Raw genomic sequence first — 24,030 nt, 5'->3', positions numbered from 1 at the left:
TCCAGTGCCGATAGACTTTGTAGGACCTGGCAGAGTGATGACCTTATTGTCAATCAGGTCTTGAATTTCATGGCGAAGACGAAAGTAACTGTTAGTATCGTGGCCGGTTTATTGATGGAAGACACAGTACTTGGCAGCTTTATACTTGGCTAGAAGGGGATCAGGGAGAGGCCGAGGGTCAAGGGGCTTAAGATAGCATTGCCCTATGAAGATTTAGAGAGCTTTGGACAAGGTCATATAAAGGGGATTGAATGTGTGGTTACCAGTCCTGACAGGATTGACAGAGGGGTCAGCAGGTGTTGACTGGGTTTGATGATCTCTTACGAGTGTAGGATTAGAGCTAAAAGGGGTGTTTCTGGCACGACAGCACTTTTCATGGTTTATCCCTGGATTCAAAATGCCCCTAACCTAAACGACAAAAGTGTCACCCACAGTCTTTGCAATAACTACAAGCCCTTGCTATTTGTTCAGCCATTTGACTTTCAAAGCCTTAATAGCCCACTGAAGCTATTCATAAGGATCAATACTTGCCCTAGCCTTATTCTTGCGACTTGCTTAAGCTTTGCCAAGGGAATGGGTGACTATATTAAAGCGAGGCCCAATTGTTGTTGACATGTCATCACTCAGACTTAAAATGGCTTCTAGTTGGCCCTTTTCAATTATAGCTCGCCCCAAGATTAGAAAGCCTTTGTCACTACCCAAACTCGCCCCTATGGGTTTAGCACCGTAACCGGCCAGTAATCTGAGATTACCAAAGGCCTGCTTAACAGTCAAACAATAATACAGAGTACAAGGGCATGACGGAAGCCAAAATAGTAAATAAACAATGTCCAATGAGCCATGAGTTTGTATGCAAAAAGATTTTTCATACGTATATACATGAACAATACAGAACAGTATGTACAATATTTACAGTCGATCTGAACAGGGACCTAATCCCTGTTAGACAGTACAGTACAATGCTATCAGTCTATACAGTTATTACAAAACAGATACAGAGACAGACGGGGGAAATTAAAACACCCCTAAGCTATAGCTTGTCAGGCTCGGAACCTTGCAGTGAGGCGCAGTGGTTGGCTTGACAAAAAGGGAGTCTAACCCATGCTCCTAGCTCCGGTGTGGTGCCTGTACACCTACATATATATATAAACAGTGAGCTAAAACCTAGTGAATAACATAATGCATAAAGAGGTTAAGAATGAATGTCCTTACAGTAATGAAAACAGTTCATTAAATCAGTATTTCAATCGTTCAGTCGTAACAGTTATATGTGGTACATCCATTAGCATAGCAGTACAGTAAACAGTAGGTCTTAAAAGACCGAGCAGTCAATGATAGCCATCATAACAGTAAACAGTAGTGGTTCCACATGGGAACCGACAGAGATCTCTGTAACAGTAGCAGTAACAGTAAACAGTAGTTGCTAAGGATGCCACAATACAATTCAGAATATAGGACATACATTCATTCAGTTGACAGTAACAGTTCAGAAAGCAGTTCAGTTAACAGCCAGAAAATATTCATCTTTGAACATATCTTTACACAGTTGTTACTCACAGAGTTCTGGGCTACAGTTAAGCTAGAGTGCGTCTCCAGTCGCCAACCCTACACAGTTTATAGGACGAACACACACTAAGCTACACAGTTGGGAAATATAATAACTTAATCCCTAATTTGCCTCGGTGTGTTCTACATCTATATCCTCATTAAGATGCCTTAAACTAGGCCTAAGAATGCCTAGGATGAAATGAGGATGCAAAGATGCACTTTAAAACATTTTTCAAAAAACAGAGGTCCCGCTCGAGCTGACATGAAGACAAAGGTATCCGCTCGAGCGTATACTTTCTCGCTCGAGCGTTCTGCAAAACAGGGCAAAAGTACTGGATAGGTGAAAATCACGCTCGATGGGCGCTCGATAGCCGCTCGAATACACAAGGTCTCGCTCGAGCGTCAATTATTCCGCTCGAGCGGACGTCAAAACAGTGCGAAGTACTGGGAGCATGAATTTTCCGCTCGAGAGCCACTTTCCCCGCTCGAGCAGGAGTTCAAAATCTGGAATTTTCAGATTTGAACTTCCAAGCTCAAAACCAAGTTCAAATGCACAAATTTCGATCCTCTTGGGCCAATTTTCCAGAAAACATTCCAAAACTCATAATTTAACATGATTCCAAAGCTCAATTGTAAAATCAAAGCCCAAGGGTGTTTCAAATACTCAATTTTAAACCAATTTTCATGAACATGATGAACATGCAAACATGCATGAGTTTAAATCAATTCAAAACTTCAATACATGCTCTAAAGAGCCGATTCTTTTCAAAACAAGGTGAAATCATGGACTTAAACATAATTATGAGCATGCATGTAACATTTTGCCATGAAAACACTTAAAACTCAACAATACAAACATCCATGCAAGATTAGAGCTACAACTCAACATTCTAGAACTAATTTATGACTTAGATCACTAAAGACTCATGAATCATGCAAGAACAAACTTGAATACACAATTAAAAGGATAAATTCCTTACCTAGGTTCTCAAATACAAGTCTAAAAGCTCAATTGATCACAAACTCCTCCAATCTCCTCAATTTTCAAGCAATACAAGATGAAGCAAATTGAAATCACTCTTTTCCTCTCACTCTCTCTCTCTAGTCGGCAATAACAAGGAACTTGGCTGATGAAATGTTTTGTTTACATGTATAACAAGGCTCAAGTATGTGTTGGCTAAGTGGCCCACTCAATAGCACCATGGTAAATAAGTCTAACTATGCAATTTAGCGTAATTCAATCTAATTTCATCATACCAAGACACTTTTCAATTAAATATGCCATGAATCATATAAATTCTGATGATCATAAAACGTCAATCAATTTCAGATTCGGCTGCCGATAAGGCCTTCAATTTGCAGTTTAAAACATAAAACATGAACAGATAATTTAAACAGTCAACAGATAGAAATGTAATTTAACTAACATACGCAGTCAATCAGTTCAGTAACTCAGTCAGTTCAATTACTAATCATGTTCAGTCTCAATTTAGCAATAATCAGTAGTTTATCGGTAAACAGGGGTGAGGGTTATTACAGCCTTTTCGCGTGAAATTTCTGGCATATGATGTGGTCGATGATGGAGCCAAAATCCCAAAGGCTAAATCTTCCACAATGCTCTGCAAATCTTCAATCATGCTTATTAGCTCAAAAGTAGTAGGTTTATGGGTTTAAGATGATTGGGGTTCAAGTGCATCCATTATACACAAGTTCATGCTTTTTGGAATGAACATATCAGGCTTGGGTAAATAGGCTAAGATGATACATATGCTAGGGTTGTAGGTGGACGGTAGTGTATGGATTAGGTTAAGATGTGGAGGTAATAGGTTAGAGGTGGCCTGAGGTCTTTTTGGTGGAGCTATGATCTCTTCGTCAATAAGATCCTAAATCTTATGACGGAGGCAGATGTAATGGTTTGTATCATGACCGTGCTGTTGATGATAGGCACAATATTTAGAGGGGTCATGGTGGAAGAGAATTTAGGAGGGGTTCGGGTTCTAGGAGCTCTAGGTACCCTTTTTCTAGCAGCTTTTTCAAGGCTTGAAAGAGACTCATGTAAAGGGGATGTAAATTTCGGGCTAGGGGTCGAGTTGAAGTGTTAGGTTTTTGGCTATTGATGGGAGTGGTAACAGTGTTTACTTCTGAGCATTTCACAGCTATGCTACCACTGGTAATAGCATTCAGCTTGCTTGTTTTCATTTTTCAGAAAACACTTTTCAAAAATTACTATTTTCTTATTTTTCGTGTTTTTTGTTTTTACTGAATTTTTTTAATATTTTAATTATTTTTTTACTTTTTAGATACACCTAACATAAATACACCTAAAAAGTTAAAAAATTATAAAAAAAAAAAAAAATCTTTTAAAAATTCACTAAATACCAAAAATATAAAAAAAATACAAGAATTCAGTACATTTTTTAAAAGAGGTAGAACAATCATCTTCTGCAGTAACTTGCCATGCAGATTCCAAACAATCATTCTTATTTGATCCTTTTCGAAAGGTCTCGTGGTCATCATCGAGGCTTTGGCCCTCCATCTTGTCACAAACTCAGAGAAACCCTCTTTCGGCTCTTAACAGGTTGCCTCGAGATCACGAGTTGTGACCTCAATCTGTGTATTGTAAGAGTACTGAGTAATGAAGGCTTCGGCCATCTCCTCCCAATTCTGTTTGATAGAATCTTCCAACTTAGCATACCAAACTGCCGCTATACCCGACATGGTGCGACCAAAGAGAGATAGCTTTTGTGGTCTAGTTAAGCCTATCGGCCACAAGATATCAGAAAACAATCGCAAGTGGACCATCAAATCCCCGGAGTCGTCAAAACAATCAATGTGCAGCATCTTAAACCGATCTAGCAATGCAACTATAGAATCAGTATATCCATTCTCTATGTCTGGGATAGAGTTAACCCCTTGTGCTATTTGGAACAACTTCTCCAATTTGTTGACTTTGAGCGCAGTTGGATCGACTTCGAATTCAAATGATGCGTCGGTCTGATAAATCGGTACTTTGGAAGCTTGTGATGGGATTGGCTCTATTGGATTGCACTAGTTTTCTTGGACATTGGCAGTATTAGCAGCAGCACTAGCCACAGGAATAGCTGCGGTGGGCGCATGGGATATAGAGGCTATTGTTGGCTGCGATTGCTGTTGCTCTAGCCTGGCTATAACCTCGGTCTGACAGGCCGTAACCTCAGCTTGATGGATTGCGTCATGCTGTAGTGTCTCGACTGTCTATTACAGGTGGTGTATCAATTCTTCCATACTGGCCGGGGGATGCTGTGTCATTGGAATAGATGATTGGTCTTGTGCTGGGTTAGGAGTGGATGATTGTTCCCAAATTGGACTGGACACAAGTGAGCCGGGGATGACTGTTGTAGGAACTGGATTGGTGAATTCTGTCTAATCCTCCTTCACCTTGTAACCGACAGCAGTAAAGCAAACACTGGTTGCCCCTGAACTAGGTCCCCGACCTTAAAAAGTTTATCGACACGAGTCCAGAGTACCCGGTGGATATCAGAGCCTTCTGAAGCTATGGTTCTAGGACTACCTAGCAAAAGAGAAAAAAGACTGCACCTCAGCCCAATTTCACTAGAACAAATATGATCACAGCTAAGTGACTGTACTCCACACTGAATTCTGCCCCAAAAAAAATACCAACTGCACCACTGATATGAAGCACCCCTGTACAGTTTCACTGCAAAGCACATACCAGGTAAAGAGAGCCAAAACACCCCTATGAGGGGGTAGGGTTACCCTGTCCTAGCTTTGACATGACCTAGGGTTTCACTACTTCAATCAAGCAGTTTCATGCAATCCTGCATTTCGGGTGAGCATCCTGTCCTAGTTTGGAACAGTTTATATAGCTTTTTAATGAGCAACTAGGCCAAATGGTCAAAAAGAGTACCTCAGCAAGACTACCTAATATACCTCTCACACCTAACACCGAGAAGTGAAAGAAGGATGAAATGGTACAATGGTAGTCTAGATCCAAGGGTTATGTTCTGATCATGGTAAAGCCCACGACCAGTCAGCCTTTTGGCAAGTTTTTAGGCAAGCCTCCGGCAAACCGTCTAGGAATAGCATATGGCAAACATAGTGACTTAGGCACACAAATATAAATGCAAATGCAAAGAAACATATAAGCGTAAATAAAATTTCACATCATGAAGTTCGGGTCAAGTTCTCTAATTTCCCCAGTAGAGTCGCCAAAAACTATAGCTTGACTTTTCATGTCCCATTTCGAAAGACGAATAAGCCCTACAGTATCAGACTCCTGCGGTTCTGAATCTAATTGCACAAATGCAATGTGAAATAGATAAACACCAAAGAGTCCGAATCCGACAAATCTTTTGAAAAATTAATTTTGAATCAAATTGCCAAAAATAGACTGCTTTGCTAGATATAGAGTCACCACCTAAATATCTTTTAGAAAATTTAGGAAACCCATGACTCGTGCCAAAGGCCACGTGTCCGTTATCACCAAGATTGTCTCAGCTCGAGAACTTGGGTACGAGAGGAAAAGGTTATGAATTGAGCACCACCACTGGCCCGATCAAAGACCGGCCTCTACTAATCATGATATGAATCTTATTTACATTATATGCTCTTGTTTCGATTATTAGGCTAGCATTACTATATGATGCGCACACAAGTGTAGACTAATTTGTAAAAATTGAAACACTTGATTTATGTATTTTTTGAAAATTGTTTCGAATATGTACCATTTAAAAAAGTGATCGCATATGAACATTTATCAAATTATTCCAATTTAAGCAATTAGCCTTCATCCACAGGCATTCAATCAATTTATCAATTAAGCACTTAGCCTCATGGTGAACATGCTAGACATGGCAACAATCACACTTATGCAATTATGCTAAAGCAATAAAATGCTCACCTAGTACTCCAAGGCAAACCAAAAGAAAAGAGTTAGAAAAATGTATGCTCTAACTAATGCAACATGACTAATACAACACATGCAATATGCAATTACTAGGCTCGGCTACTAATATGGCATATGAATCAATTTGATAGCATGCAGTTAAGCACCTTTTTCAAAGAAGCGTTAAACTAACAATGCAAGTTAAAATGATGCACCGAGCTCAATGCATGCAAGACAATAGATGCAAGGCATGAGAAATGCTAAACAAAACATGATGCCCTAAACTAACCGTCAAAGCTAATAAATAAAAAGGAGAAAGACGTGGGGTTGGAAGACATATACATTATTACAAGTTTTGCGCCCTTACTCAGAAGGGTCCGAATAAACTAACTAGCTAAACTAATTAATACAAATTAACTAACTATTACAAAACGAAATGAATAAATTAGCTAAGTTACTTAACTAATTATTACAAGACAAAATTAAATAACTAGTCTAGCTAACTAATTATTTACAATACTTTACAAAATTAACTAGTTACAACTAATTAATTACAACAAATATCTAGGCTAAGTAATTAGATTAAGCAGCCTCGAGAAGCGAGTAGTGCTCATGCATGCACGCGGATTTTCACCCAAAAAAACCATTATTCTGCTGCCAGGAAGCCTTTGTTGCACAGTTAGAACACTTGCACTGTTTTTCACCTCAAAACTAACTCTGTTCCATTTCAAAAAGCCACCGCTGGGTTTTGCAAAGGTGGGCAGCAGGCCAAAAGTGGTGGCCTACTGTCCACAAAAGATGGTTTGTCGGCTACTAATTCTTGGTTCTTTCCACTGCAACAGAGAGCAAACAAAGCAAGAACAGGATATTCTCAAGGGTTGTTTACACAACTTACCCCTCCTTATCATCAAACAGCTCAAAGGAGTGGCAAGATTTGATTCACAAACCATCAACCGATGCAATTTTGTTGCATGATGGCCTATGAATCAAAGGGTGCAAGTTCAATAAATGCAACAAATAAGACTCTCAAACCCCATTCTTATCATGGATTGATCAAGGGAAGTAGTTGACAATGACTCTTGAACCGTTTATATCACTAACAAGTATGAAACGATTCAAGATTCAACGGTTCAATTAATGTCCGATTGAACCCTAACCAAGTTATTAACTTGCATCATTTTTAGTCCCCAATTTTATTACTCCATTTTAATTACCAACCATTTCTTAGTAAATTAAGTCCAAAGGTGAGCTTTAAGTCCTCTAATAGAAAGAATGGAAAGAAGCGTCAAACCAAGAGCTGTTTTAGGCATGAGAGTAGTGTCGTTCCGTTGGTAATGAACCCCCAAAGGGATTAAATCATTAAGCACAAGTCCTCAATCTCATGCTTTAAACAAGCAACTAGTTTGAATCAACTTTCAAAGCAAAGAAAAAGCCAAGAAAGGAGGGAGGTTGCAAAAGTGATTAGGAGTGAAAACAAGTATGGAAAGCCATAAACAAATACTATCAACTCAAATAGGTTGGTGGCTAAAGCCTAAACCACCAAGCCTGTGAGGACAATTACACTACAAGCATGCAATACAAAAATCAAATGCAATGAACCACTAAAAAAAGTCTTAAAACAGTGCTAAATCAGTCCTAAAACAGTGCTAAAGTCCTAAAACATGCTGGAATTAAGACAAAAATAGTTAGAGCAATAAGCTAAAACACGGAGCTATGTAATCTAGTAAACAAAGCATAAGGAGGGGAGGCTACCCCCTCCATTTTTGGACCTCAAGACATGATTTTAGCCACTGAAATAACTCTAAAAATCATTGGTAAAAAATTCAAAAAAAGTTAAGGAAGAGATGGGAAATACAAGTGTAAAGGCTTAGAAGACAAGGTGTAAAGAAGGGTGGTTAACCCAGACTTTTAATAGCCTTAAACTACAAGCTTCAGCCGATAAAAATAGTCCAAAAATAGTTCAAAAATAGTAAGAAAAGATGGGAGAGCAGTGTAGAGATGCTAAAAATTATACCTCTTGAAGGAAGGTTACTCTTTTGTTCACAAACCACAAAACTTACACTCTCAAGAGCTAAAATTTCGACTCAATAATCTCAACAAGGAGAGCTCCAAGATTGGTTTAGGAAATTTAAAGAGAGAGTGTATAGGTTGTAAAATAGAGATAGAGAGAGAATTTCAAGTTTTGGTCCCTTCGGAAATTTTTATAACCTAAAAACATAAGGAAGGTCAAGTATATATATAAAAACATGAGCCTCAGTCGAAAATATCTACGTACAAACAGCTGGAGCTTTTGGGGGATAGCTGGCAACAAATATCTGGGGTTTTCACAAGTGGCCGACAGGCTAGAAGTAGTGGCCTGCCAGCCACAAAAATCTGCTTCTAGGCCCAGCTTCAAATGGGCATATCTCCTTCATCCAGACTCAGTTTTAAGTGATTCTTGAGTCTAAATTGAAGCCCCTAAAGTCTACTTTCCAATAGTGGAAGCCTCACATCTAAATTCTAAGTGTGAAAAGAGATATGACTATTTTAGTGAAAGTTGTTTATTTCTATCTTAACCGAATTGATGCCTAACTTCAAATAGCCATATCTCCTTCATTCGGACTTGGCTTTAGGAGATTCTTGAGTCTAAATTGAAACCCCAGAAGTTCAATTTCCAATGGTAGTGGCCTCATAACTAAAGTATAAGTGTGCAAAGAGATAGGTCTGATTTAGTGGAGGCTACCCAATTCTCTCTTAACGGTTTGATGCCCAACTTCTTCCCCAACTAGTTTTCTTCTCTCCCCTCCTATTTTCTTCAACTCCAAACCAATAAATAAGAGTTTTTAAAGATTTTTCAAAGATTTCACCTATCTTCCATTTATTTTCACTTTGTCCTTGCTTGATTTACCGAAAAGTGTAACTTTTAAACAAAATGCGAGCCTCGAAACATCATAGAAATATTTGGAAAAATATTTTAAAAGAGAGGGTTTTAAGATCTAAAATAGTTTTGGTCAAAAAATGGGTGAAAGGTTGGGATTTAGAAGCTCTTCTTGCTGAAGAAATCGAATGTTTGTACAGCATAACTTTCATTATTGAGTGATCAACCTAAAGCGCCCAAGTCTTTAGGGCGGTCAAAAATAGAGTGTCTACAGCCACCTACACAGTCAGTCGTCTCGATGGTGGACCACCCTCGTCGGTCGGTCGGTCAGTCATTTTGTTGGTCAACCACCTTATCGGTTTGCTACCTTTACTGTCGGCCACCCTCACGATTGGCCACAATGCCGACTTCCCCTTCCCTCTAGAAGCAAAACTTACCCGCCCGCCCTCTATAACCCTTCCCGCCTTGGAAGACTACCCCCACCTTTCATATTCCCTTCGTTGGACTGGAGCTGCACTCGGAAATAGGGTACTACTAATAGGCACGACCCAAGAGGGCCAAGCCCACGACATAAGGTCCAGCTCACGGCCCAGATAGACTCGATCCACCCCTATCCTCAACCTTCCAAGCAGTCGCACGGTTAAAGTCCAGTAGCTTTGAGAAGCTAATACTGGGCCAGGACCACTAGCATTCAAACACTTGTCAGTTAGGGAATTAGCCACATAAGCAGACAAAAATCCTACAAAGTTATTGCACTCACACATCAGCCATTAAATAAGGCCATCACAACATTAAATACAGCAAGACCCCTCACGCCGGAGTATGCAAAATCACCATGGACGATGGTAACTAGGCTATAGACTTTTGGCCAACAAGACAGTTTGGAATGGACAAGGAAATGATGGACAAGAGATATAGGAAAGCTTTCGAGGTACGTTTGGGGGAATATATGGTATTCTTCCTCTTCTTCTTCTACGCTCTCTAACTAACCACTATCTATCACTATTTCTCTACCCTAACCCTGCTTGATCGTTGGAGTGTCCACAGGGGACTACTCCCCTACAGATCTTTTTGCAGGCACACGTCGAGGATTTGACAACCAGCAAACCCATTGAAGGCACAAATCAATCCGACCCATTCACCATTGACCATATCGCATTATCAATCTTTATATTTATTTTAATAAGATATGTGTATACATAGGCTATAAACAAAAAGCCTAAAAACTGACAATGTTAAACTATGAATACCAAAATAAAATCTTATTAAAATTATAGTGATCAATGGTGTGAATTACCTTATATTATACCATAATTTATTATTATTATTATTTTGTTTGAAACATATTCTCAAAATCTTTTTTGGTTGAGTTTCAAAATGTAATTTAATGGCAAAAATAAAAAAAAACACTTCTTACTATTTTCATATATATATATATTTAAGGCAGGAATAATTTTTAACAATTAAAAAAAATAGAATTTACTTTTAAATTTTTTTTTATAAATTAGAATAGTTTTTAACAATTAATTTTTTTTTGAGATATTTTATTCACGGGTCTCTCAATTGGGCTAAAAAACAAAGGCCTTGTTTGGTTTGTGTTTCTCAAAAAATTTTGAGAAAAATTCTCTACAAATAAGTTTTCAAAACTAATCAAACCAAACAAATTTTTCTAAATTTTTTTTCCAAAACTTGTTTGGTTTACAAATTTTCCAAACAAATCTCTCTCTTATACACATCAAATCAATCACTTTTTCCAAAACTCTCTCTCAAAATAATTTTTCAAAACATCTTTTGAAAAAAAATCAAACCAAAAAAATTTTCGTACTTTTTTATCTCAAAACATATTTCTTAAATACAAACCAAACAAGATCAAAGTCTGGGTTTCAAGGGGCCTATATTGGGAGCGTCTATGACCACCCGAGAACCTTTCCCGCGTTTTTTTCCCCTCAATTCAAACTTCAAAAATCACAAGCATGCTCTGTTCTTCTTTATACTATATGGCCATGTTTGTTTGGGTGGACATGAGCTTGGGATTGGACTAATAGTCCAATAAAATTATTAATCCGATATTTGGTTAAACAATTGAGGTGCGGACTAATTATTTTAAACTTGACTATTAGTTAAGTTAGGATACATAATCCAACGGATTCGTAATCCTAGGACTATTAGTCATGGGAATGCTAATCCAGTCCGCCTAAACAAACATGGCCTATCTTTTATCCAAAGGGAAAAGAATTCAAACACTGATCTGTTTTCTGTGATTTTTATTCGAGAGAGAGAGAGAGAGAGGGAGGGCGGTTTATTTACAATAACATAATTTTAAAAAGCGTTAAAAAATCACAACTGAAATTAATTCTCATTCTGCAGTGATTGATTTCTTGCAATGGAAATTCAGGCCACTCGGTTTCAAGGTACCTTTTTATTTTTATTTTTTTCAATAATTTGTTCTCAATTTAATCTTCTTGTTCTCACACATATATATACATAGATTTAGAAATATATCTGAATTTTTCAATGTACTACACAAAACCCAGGAAAATCTCAGCCCTTGAAGGCGAAAACTAACCCAAAACCAATCCAAGCACCGAAACAAAACACCAAAGAACAACCCATTCACAGGTAAAACATACCCATAATACCCAATTACTCTAATTATTATATCTCTACATTGCATGTTTCTAAATCCTCTGTTCTACAGGCAAAGGCGAGTCTTTGGCGCCACTCGAAACCCTAATGTTCCCCCAAAGACAGTGGCCGAGAAGTCCGATTTCAAAAAACCTTCAATCCAAGTCTCCCGAAAACAACCCAATCTAACCCAAACCTCTCTTAACACCAAATCCCCTGAAAAAAACAGAGCAATGCTGAAGAAGAAAGAGAAGAGTGTGTGTTTTCAAGAACAAATTGGGAAAATTGCCGCTGTAGGTGTGGCGGAGGGAGGTGTTTCGAGTCCTCGGACTCCGATGGCGGGTTTGGCTCCGGTGGCTAAGGGTGGAGTTTCCAGTACACCGTACCGGAGTGCAGAGAGGTGTAGCAAGTGTAGGTTTGATAGGATGGAGAGTTCGGCTTACTGGATTAGTCAGATCAGATTGGCCGAGTCGGTTGGGAAACATTTTGTTTCGGCTGCTTTCTTTAGGCTTGCTCTTGAATCAAAGGCAGAGGTTAGAACTCTTCCACTTTCTTTACTCATTTCTCTATTTAAAATAAAAAAGTTTTATTAAAGTGAAAGTCTTTGGATAGAAAAATTCACAAGATTTGAAACTGACATTAAATTTAAGAAAAAAAGTTCTTACTAGTTGAGCAACATATATTGTAATATTAGGAAAAGTTTGGTAGAGTTTTAAAATTATGATTTGAGAATAGAGTTATATTTTGAGTTTACGAGTTTTGAAATTTTGATTTGAGTGTAAAAAATTTATTTGGTTATAAGTTTTGAATTGAATGATGTGATATATGATATTTAATTCAAAAACTTATTTATTTATTTATTTATTTATTTTTGGGTACATCGGAAATAAAAGAAAAGCAAAAGGAACTATGTCCTAACAACCTCCTGAGAGAGGTGAACAATATCCGCAATAAGCAAGTTACGGATTTCCGTTGGAGGATCATTAAGAATTAGTAACTCAGTTGGTTGATTTTCTCCTAGTTTTGCCAATGCATCTGCACAAATGTTGGCTTCCCTTTTGATATGTTGGAGGGTGCAGTCACAGCCTCTCATGATAATACGCACATCCTCCACAACGCCCCTAAAGGGACATCGCTCTCTCAACTCTTCGCTTAACAGTTGCACCACTTGCTCTGCATCTGTTTCAATGACCACTTGATTCATACCACGTTGGAGAATGATTGTGAGTTCCTTGTAGACAGCCCAAAGCTCCGCTTCAAGGCTGGTGCATATCTCTAGTTTCCCATAGTAGCCACTAATCCATGAACTTGTCTCATCTCGAAAAAGTCCTCCAAAACCTCCACCTCCTCCATTTCGGCGAGTGCTACCATCCGTGTTTAGTTTAATTGTTCCTGCACTTGGACAAGACCAAACAGATAGACTTTTATATTTTAGCAGTGTTGTAATATCTAAACTGAATGCTTGAAAAATTTCCTTAGCATAGCAAAATATACTTTCCACACTTTGATGCAAATTAGTGTGTTTTTTTTCAAAAATCATTTTGTTCCTATTCTTCCAAATAGTCCACAAGGTAACAAGAAACAGGTGAGGGGATTTGTTCCTTCCTTTTACATTCCGGATGATCCATCCGGGCCACGACAAATTAAGCATGTTGGAGTGCCATTCTGGACTGAATATTTGACTCCAAACCTGCGTAGCGTTGGGACAAAACCGAAATTAATGATCAATGTCCTCCAAGTTTTCACAACAAGGGCATTCAAAAACTTATAATTCATAACCAAACATACAATTCAAAATTTTATTCAAAACTCATAAAAAAAAATGCAAAAATATTTTTTATTTAAAATATAAAAATAACAGATGCAAAAAAAAAAATAAAAAAATAAAAATTGCTCCGGACGTTCAGGAGATAACTGGGTAGACGTGTTTTGAAAAATGGGTGTGAAATTAATTTTTGAAAGTACTAACTAAATGTTGTTCAAAATTGTGAAATTAAATAAATAGATTTATGAAGAAAACAAATTATATACCAAGAACATATGCTGATAATTACAACTAAATTTCAACAGAAATACACAATATACAATAAAGGGTAAAGAGACAAAATCGAAGCCTGCACGGAAGCAGTTTCTTTAAAACAGATTTCGCCGACTCACGGGTCGAGTGCTTGAGGAAACTCGGCGTCTGTCTCCCAGGATACGACGGTCAAAACCAGCTACGGCAGAAGCACTATCTGTCTAGCTTAGCGAACAAAACAATGGCAGTACTCTCTCACAATAGGAACTATCAAGCAAACTGACTTGTAAAATGGAAGCAAAAATTTCTATATTGAAACTTGACTGGAGGGTCTCAATTTATACATGTATAGGGGAGAGAGGAAAAGCTTCCAGCCTTTAAGGCTAGTCATTAAAACACCAAGCATCCATAGCCCCTTTTCACAAAATGAAAAGTATGGATGCCCAAAGGATTCACACCCTTTAGCCAAGAAAAAAGATTTAAATACTCTTTAAAATCTTATTCATGAATCTAACATCATGAAGTAATTTCTTGGCAATTTCTTGGCAATTTCTTATTCAAAACCCAATGGTTTTTGGTTCACTTGGACCCAACACAAAAAATGGTTAGGACCCACTTTAATATTAAATTAAAGTCCCAAAAAATCATTTTTTCCAACAATCCCCCACATGAATAAAAATTGACCGAATGACTCAACAAACGGACATCGTTCAACGATAAAGACTCTGAGAGAGAGTACAACGGACTAACCCTGACATCAGAGAAGGTAGCTTTTGGCTTTGAACCTCTCCCAGTGAAAACCTATCGAGTTTACTGGCAGATCAGTGAATAAGACATCTTGAACTGTTCTACCGTTTATGTAAACTGAGACAATAGATCTCACACGGGAATTACTCCTACCACCATTATGTTCTCACTGGTGTGCCCTGTGTGGCCCTGGACACTAGCCTGGTTCAGCGAGTGGTTTCAAAGAATCTTGGTCTGTCCAATTCTTCTAGAAGCGGCCCCACTTCAAACTCACATAGGTGACTCTACTAAAGTATCCTGCAATACTTAGCTCAACAGCTTAACACATAAGAGTCATTAAAAGCTCAGCTTATCCTCTACACTTGTAGGTATCACTAATAGAAGGAATGGTTGGAGGTTTAACCTCCTCAGTGACATACCACTGTTACACGCAATTAGGTTGTCCCATTGAACCTAGATCTTGGGATCTCCAGTCAACTAGGTTGGGTTTCCATTCCGGTAACTTCCAAACGCCTTAACCCCATTCCTTTTGACGACGTTTCGACTAACACTCGACTTAACCCTTTGGTTAGCGGATCTGCAATGTTGTCCTTAGACTTTACATAGTCTAAAGAGACATCTCCATTCGAGAGTAGTTGTCGTATGGAATTATGTCTACGACAGATATGTCTAGACTTTCCATTATACATATTACTCTGTGCCCTACCAATTGCAGATTGACAATCACAATGAATACAAATAGCTGGCACAGGTTTAGACCAACGTGGAATATCTTCAATGACATGGCGAAGCCATTCTGCTTCTTCCGTTGCTTTATCCAAAGCAACAAACTCTGATTCCATCGTTGATCTGGATATACACGTTTGCTTGGAAGATTTCCAAAACACGGCTGCCCCCACCAAGAGTGAACACATATCCACTAGTGGACTTTGAGTCCTTTATATCTGATATCCAATTCGCATCACTATATCCTTCAAGCACCGCTGGATATCGAGTATAATGCAGCCCATAATCCCGAGTGTAGCGTAAATACCTTAACACCCGCACAATGCCCTTCCAATGAGAAGCATCAGGATTACTTGTGTATCTACTAAGCCTGCTAACCGAGTAAGCTATATCTGGCCTAGTACAACTCATCAAATACATTAAACTTCCAATTACCCGAGAATATTCTAACTGGGAGACACTCTCTTTATTATTCTTGGTAAAGTGTAGATTTAAGTCTACAGGTGTCAATGACACACTCGTATCTGATCCACTAAACTTCTCAAGTATCTTATCAACATAATGAGACTGAGAAAGTACAATTCCGCCAGAGATTCTGGTAATCTTAATTCCCAGAATAACATCTGCAATGCCCATATCCTTCATGTCAAATTTAGAGTTTAACAACTTCTTGGTAGTTTTGATCATTTCATCGTTACTACCTATAATGAGCATATCATCAACATATAGACACAAAATGACATAACCTCTGTCAGTGTCTTTGACATAAATACACTTATCACATTCGTTGATTCGAAACCCATTTGACAACATCACATTGTCAAACTTCTCATGCCATTGTTTAGGCACTTGCTTCAAACCATACAAAGATTTGACAAGTTTACAGACTTTCTTGCTTTGTCCTGGAGCTGAAAACCCTTCAGGTTGCTCCATATAGATTTCTTCATTCAAATCCCCATTTAAGAAAGCTGTCATTACATCCATCTGGTGTATCTCAAGATTGCGCAAAGCTGCTATCGCAATCACTATGCGAATGGATGTTATCCTAGTTACAGGTGAGTACGTATCAAAGTAATCCAGGCCTTCTCGTTGCCTGTACCCTTTGATAACGAGCCTCGCCTTATACTTGTCAATAGACCCATCGGCCTTCATCTTTCGTTTAAAAATCCATTTGCAGCCTAAAGGCTTACAACCTGGAGGTAAATCTACCAACTCCCAGGTGTGGTTCTGTAAGATGGAGTCAATCTCACTTTTGATCGCTTCTTTCCATAAAGGACTCTCAGGAGAAGTCACAGCTTCGTGGAAAGTTTGAGGTTCGTTCTCAACCGTATAAGTCAAGAAGTCTGGACCAAAAGATTTGGATGTCCTAGCCCTTTTACTCCGTCTGGGCTCATCTAAAACCTCAATTTGATCATCACCTGGATCATCAACATGATCATCCTCACTGGCAAGCTCATCAAATTGCTCCAAAGTCCTTGGAACCCCTGCATGGGTTCGGCAAGGAAAAATGTCTTCAAAGAAACATGCATTCCTTGACTCCATGATGGTATTCCTGTGTATGTCTGGAATTTCAGACTTATGAACAAGAAACCGATATGCACTACTATTATGTGCATAACCAATGAATATACAATCCACAGATTTTGGGTCTATCTTAACCCGTTTGGGTGTAGGAATCGCCACTTTTGCAAGACACCCCCACATTCGTAAGAATTTATACGAAGGCTTAACACCTTTCCATAACTCATACGGCGTCTTGTCCACCTTCTTCTGGGGTGCTTTATTCAGAATGTAATTTGCAGAGAGAATTGCTTCCCCTCACAAGTTTTGTGGCAATCCAGAACTTATCAACATTGCATTCATCATTTCCTTTAGCGTCCTATTCTTCCGCTCAGCAATTCCATTAGACTGAGGAGAATAAGGCGCCGTGGTTTGGTGGATAATCCCAGATTGAGCACAAGTCTCAATAAACGGAGATTCATACTCACCACCACGATCACTTCTTAGAGCCTTAATCTTGCGACCTACTTGATTCTCAACTTCATTCTTATAAAGAACAAACTTGTCAATCGCCTCATCTTTGCTTTTGAGCAAATAGACATAACAATACTTAGTGCAATCATCAACAAAAGTAATGAAGTACTTATTGCCACCACGTGATTGTATAAATTTTAAGTCACACACATCACTATGCACTAAATCCAACAGTTCTGGACTTCTTTCAATAGAATGAAACGAAGATCTCGTCAACTTCGCTTCAACACAAGTTTCACACTTGTGTTTCGGATTAATCTTAAAAGATGGTATGTGATCTAACTTGATTAATCTACATAAAGATTCAAAGTTCACATGTCCTAGTCTATCACGCCACAAATTGGAAGACTCAAGCATGTAAACAGAAGAATATGCACCTTTATTCATCTTTGGGATAACAGTCATAACATTGAGTTTAAACATACCCCCCAACATATAACCTTTACCCACATACATTCCGCTTTTGGTAAGAACGACCTTGTCGGACTCAAAAACCATGCGAAAACCATGTTTACTAAGAAGAGACCCTGAGACAAGATTTTTACGAATGTTCGGAACATACAGGACTTCGTTCAAGGTCAGCTCCTTTCCTGACGTCAACTTCAGGACCACCTTTCCTTTCCCCTCAACAATCGAGGTAGCAAAGTTTCCCATAAACAACTTCTCACCGTTTGTAACCGGTTCGAAAGTTGTAAACAGTTTCTGCTCGGAGCAGATGTGGCGTGTAGCCCCAGTATCAATCCACCATTCTCTTGGGTTTGAACCCACCAGATTCACCTCAGAGACAATGGCAGACAAGTGCATATCATCCTCCTCATGGGAGTGCTCTTGTAAGTCTGCCATATGAGCACGAGGTTTGGTCTTGTATGGCTTCTTCTGCTTGCGGCAGTCACTAGCCCGATGCCCCTCGTTACCACAGTTATAACACTTCCCAAAGAACTGATAACCAGGTTCTTGCGGCTTGTAAGCCGACTTCTTTTCAACACCACCCCTTGGCCCCAGCTTAGAGCTCTTGTTCACAGGGGGCTTCTTCCTTATCCCAGAAGATTTGCCATGCTCAACAACATTGGCCTTTACTGAGGAGGTACTCCCTCCTTTCTTTCTATTATCCTCTTCAATCCGGAGTCGGACTACCAGCTCTTCAACAGACATTTCCTTGCGCTTGTGCTTCAAGTAATTCTTGAAATTCTTCCAACCATTGGGAAGTTTCTCAATGGTCACAGCAACTTGGAATGACTTATTCAAAGGCATCCCCTCAGCATGAATTTCATGCAAGATCACTTGGAACTCCTGGACTTGGCTTATCACAGTTTTAGAATCTACCATTTTAAAATCAAGGAAACGGCCAACCACAAATTTCTTTGCCCTGGCATCCTCAGTCCTGTACTTTTTGTCCAGAGATTCCCATAATTCTTTTGCTGAGCTCTTGGAACAAAACACACTATAGAGTGAGTTTGCCAAGCTGTTGAACACATAGTTCCGACAAAGATAGTCTGTCTGCTTCCATGTGTCAAGCGCCATGACTTTCTGCCTGTCAGGCTCATTCTCTGCCACGGCTGGAGGATCCTCACTCAGAACCTTGGCAAGGTTTAGTGTGGTCAAGTAAAACAGCATCTTTTACTGCCATCTCTTAAAGTTTTCCCCAGCAAATTTTTCTGGGCGCTCATGGTGACTAAGCGGTCCTCCCGGAACAGCCAGAGTAACACCAGGGTTGACCACAGAGGTCACAGCAGTAGGGGTTGGCAATCTAGTTGCCCCGGGGTTCAAATCCCCACTAACATTAGTAGTAGCAGCAGCATCAGTGATAGTTTCCATTTCGAAAATTACACCAGAATATCACTTCTGTCTGTGTTTCCAGAAATTAAACTTAACCCTTAGAAAATCCCTTAGAAGAAAAATTAGTTCAAAAATTAGTCTCACCACAAAACCTAGAATCGAACATGGTCAAGAAAGTTCCCAGGAAGACTGGAGGGGTCACATCGGTCCCACTTAAAACCCAGTTAACCTTTTGACAAAACTTTTAAGAGCATGTTGACTCCTAGTCCGTGATAAACAAATTAAGAATTAAATTTTCTTAGGGATGAACTAGGTTAAAGCAAACCAGGGTCCAAAACTTTACAAGCAATGTAAAACCATTGCTACAACAATATAAGCAAATAAAACTTACTACTACAAATTGGTAAACAAATCAATTACATCTCAAGCAAACATGCTTCAAACATTTTGATAAAATAGCCAATCCATAAGGATTCTATGTAGTCCAAAAGCTTTTCCACGCTTAGGTATTCCTATTCAACACAAACGTTAGTAGTCCAAACATTTTTGTTTTTACATCCCAAATTCTATTCATTTGGTTTTATATTTGTTTTTCGCATTGGTATCCCTACAAAGAAAGTTAGTAGCAAACCACAACAAAATACAAACAAATAATCTAAAAAATTTAATTATAATAAATAATTGAAACCATCTAGCCAACTATTAATTATATAAGTAACCAACTAATATAAGGTACCAAAACAAAATACAATTTGTAACTTCAAAATTAAATTACAACTTTAAAATAAAGTTCAATACTCATGAGTCATGAATGAAATTAATTCATAATAAACATTTAAACTAATAATTCCAAATAGATAAGTCAAATTCAAAGTTAATGCACCTAATTAAATAATTCAGATTAATGCACCCAAATAAATAATTTAGATTAATGCACCTAATTAAATAACTCAGATTAATGCACCCAATTAGATAATTTAGATTAATGCACCTAATTAAATAATTCATATTAATGCACACAATTAGATAATTTAGATTAATCATATACACAATTCATAAAACTCTATAACTCCAAATACATTAAATTATGTAATCTAGCTTAGAAAATAATAAGCATGTAACAAATTGAGACTAGAATAGAATTAGCATGTCAAAATTGCAACATCCATAAATTATATTTTATAACCTTAAAATTCATGCAAATCATGGTAGGGAAATGATGAACCATACGCATAAAACAAGATCATACTAATACAATTAAGTATGCAAATTATAATAGAGCATTCTAATTAAACTAAGCAATTAGAGAGTACCATTGCATAATTTACAATTATTGAAATAGTGAGCAATTCCGCAACAATTCCTAGTAACATTATACAAAGTTAACCTAATAGTCTATATAAAGCTATTCGATCAATTTCATAGAAAGATATATAAAATCTGTTTTAAGCTTGTTGTTCAAAATTATGAAATTAAATAAATAGATTTATGAAGAAAACAAATTATATACCAAGAACATATGCTGATAATTACAACTAAATTTCAATAGAAATATACAAAAAACAATAAAGGGTAAAGAGACAAAACCGAAGCCTGCACGGAAGCAGTTCCTTAAAACAGATTTCGCCGCCTCACAGGTCGAGTGCTTGAGGAAACCCGGCGTCTGTCTCCCAGGATACGACGGTCAAAACCAGTTACGGCAGAAGCACTATCTGTCTAGCTTAGCGAACAAAACAATGGCAACACTCTCTCACAATAGGAACTATCAAGCAAACTGACTTGTAAAATGGAAGTAAAAATTTCTATATTGAAACTTGACTGGAGGGTCTCAATTTATACATGTATAGGGGAGAGAGGAAAAGCCTCCAGCCTTTAAGGCTAGTCATTAAAACATCAAGCATCCATAGCCCCTTTCCACAAAATAAAAAGTATGGATGCCTAAAGGATTCACACCCTTTAGCTAAGAAAAAAGATTTAAATACTCTTTAAAATCCTATTCATGATGAAGCAATTTCTTGGCAATTTCTTATTCAAAACCCAATGGTTTTTGGCTCACTTGGACCCAACACAAAAAATGGTTAGGACCCACTTTAATATTTAATTAAAGTCACCACACTTTAATATTAAATTAAAATCTCTAAAAATCATTTTTTCCAACACTAAACACAACATTCAAAGCAAGGGATGGAATTAAGATTCCAGAGCTCTACCAAACAAAGTCTTAATTTTTTGGGTAAACTATCAATAGATCCTAATAGTTAGACTTAATTTTCATCAAGTATTATTGAAAATAAGTCTTGATAAAATTGTCATTAAAAATAATTTTTTTGTGACAATTTTTTGTATATGTCGCTAAAAATTGACAATTAATGACTTTTTTTTTCATGATTTTTATAAATGTTGCTAAAACTTATAATTAGTGATTTTTTTTATGACAAATTTTTTCCATAGGACCTATTAGACAATAAGTCTACTTATTAGTACCTACATGTAAATATTCCTAATTTTTTTATCATTTATTTTTACTCTATTGAATTGTATACACATTGCGTATGCCAATGGTAGTAATAAATTAAGTGCACAAAATGGTATTAAAGAACTGGACCTTTTAACCCATGAAATTTGTAAGTTGTCACTTGAATATATGTTGTGGTTTTGTGGATGATGATATTCTCATTTTCTAATCTTTGGGACCTTGTTTTATAGCCAATTAGCAGCCTTGGCATTGAGCTGAAGAGGTACATGGCAGGGCATGAGAGCTTAACCACAGAGACCGAGTGGCTTCATGTCGCTGTTAGCTATGGTTTGATTCTGCACCCTGAAGATGATGCTAATGGTGGTACCACTCTTGAAGATCAACCACATAATCACTTGAAGGAACAATCGACCGAGCAACATGAAATTTAAACAAACAACACATTTGTGAGAATGTGGTTCAGAAATTAAACCTTTTGCAAAGGATTACAATGTGAAATGCTTTTGTGGCGTCTTTGATAGTGATGCAGTGTAGATTGACACAGTTTTTTTGATCAATGTACATTGACAGAAAGTTAATTGGTTAGAGAAGTTTGACTATTTGATGGCAAGACGATAATTTTGTTAATTTTTTAAAAGTCGTTAGAACATGGTCAAAACACCCGTGGCTACTAATTCAATCAGTAGCACATTAATTTCATGTTGAAATAAAAAATAGAAAACATTTTTATGACAAATATTTTTGTTTTCTGTCAAAACAAATAAACTCGCTGACAACGATCACAATAGCATATCCTGAAATTTACTCAAGCCGGATTGACTTGGTTCAAGGAACGAGGACTCGGTGCAAAACGTAAATGCAAAATCAGACAGGCAAATTGACTCGTAAATGCAAAATGTTTTGAAAATTATGTGTAAGTCCAGTGTTTTGAAATTAGGAGTCGTTGATCAGAAGAAAACCAAAAAGCCCAGACAAACCTTTTGTATCTTGATAATGACATTTCAACCTTCAGATTCATCTGAAAAAACCACTGGACTACTGGACTATATATATGGAAAATTCTAATACACATTTCTAATTATGTTATTTTTTTCTTTAGTTATAATTAATTTTATTTTTTAAATTATGATGTTATTTTAGTTATGACTTATGCGATATTTAAATATATTTCATCTTATGTTTACAATATTTTTTTTTTAGTTATGACTCAAAAAATATAAAGTTACGCAATTTTTTTTTTTTTGCTCCAAGCTTTCTGGTTATGGCTGAATTTTGTTTTCAACTTTTTTGTATGGAATGGAAGAGTATCTCCAATCTAGTATCAAATGTTTCATCAAATTTGAATTTGATGAAAAGTGTTTCAATTTGGCGCTCCAACCCTTTCATCAGATTCATATAAAATAGAAGGAAAATCCAAATTTTCATCAAATGAAAGGAGTCTTTCATCCACCCAAGAGCAACTTTGACAACTTTTTTGTTCAGGTCTAGACGACCTCCAGGACATTTTCCTGGACATCCTGCCGAACAACGAGGATGTAAAAAAATCTAATGAAAATTCTAATTTTAGCATTGGAGTGAACAACATCAAATCAAATTTTTTATTCAAATTTGATGAAATTTTTTATTCAACGTTCTGGAGTATTATTAGCTTTATCTAAAGTAATCTTACATAATAATATATCTAAACTTTCCTCTTGTCCATAATATAGATTATAGGGTGCCATCCGGAACCATTGGACCCACCACGGATTCCGTTTTGATAATCTGAACTGCTCATTTAGTAGGATCTTTTGTGTACACCATTCACATAGAAAATTAAGTCAATCCGATAGTTGTAACCTATTCAATTTATGACATTTGTATCAAAAAAAATTAAAGAAAAATGTGTTTTAAAAAATAGATTATTCATTTTTTTAGTGATAAATATGATAAATTAAATGGGCTATGATTATAAGATCGACCTAATTTTTTGTGTATGGATGATACATCTAAATTTTTTTACAAAATGAACAATTCAAATTATTAAAATAAGAGTCATAATAAGTTTCACGGGCCTAAATATCACCCCCAGTCCAGATTATGCATAGGAGGGAATCCAACTCTATAATAATATAAAAATCTTAGAGTAATTTGGCCTATTTGATTGTGTTTTTGCTTTTATTTTTAAAACGGTTCCGATAGGTAGCTCGAATTTGGCTCGAATTCGGAGAAGAAAAAGAAGGAAGAAGAAGAAGAAGAGAAGGAGGAAGGAGGAGGAGGAGGAGGAAGGAGGAGGACTGGAGGAGGAAGCATAATCACAGGGGGAGAAGGAGGCGGAGGCGGGGTCGGGGGCGACGGCG

General features: G+C 37.4%; 1 protein-coding gene across 1 annotated transcript; it reads left to right on the top strand.

Annotated features, from left to right (window-relative positions):
• The first annotated feature begins 11,512 nt into the window (after positions 1-11,512).
• Positions 11,513-22,301, top strand: LOC114256428 (uncharacterized). Its single transcript, XM_028196077.2, has 4 exons — positions 11,513-11,701; positions 11,825-11,909; positions 11,989-12,448; positions 21,922-22,301. The coding sequence occupies exons 1-4, from the start codon at positions 11,674-11,676 to the stop codon at positions 22,120-22,122; spliced, it is 774 nt and encodes a 257-aa protein (XP_028051878.2). The 5' UTR covers positions 11,513-11,673; the 3' UTR covers positions 22,123-22,301.
• Positions 22,302-24,030: the final 1,729 nt, after the last annotated feature.

This window comes from Camellia sinensis, chromosome 12, assembly GCF_055761805.1.
Source record: "Camellia sinensis isolate YWXY chromosome 12, ASM5576180v1, whole genome shotgun sequence".
NCBI lineage: Eukaryota > Viridiplantae > Streptophyta > Magnoliopsida > Ericales > Theaceae > Camellia > Camellia sinensis.
This window is presented reverse-complemented; position numbering and strand designations above follow the sequence as displayed.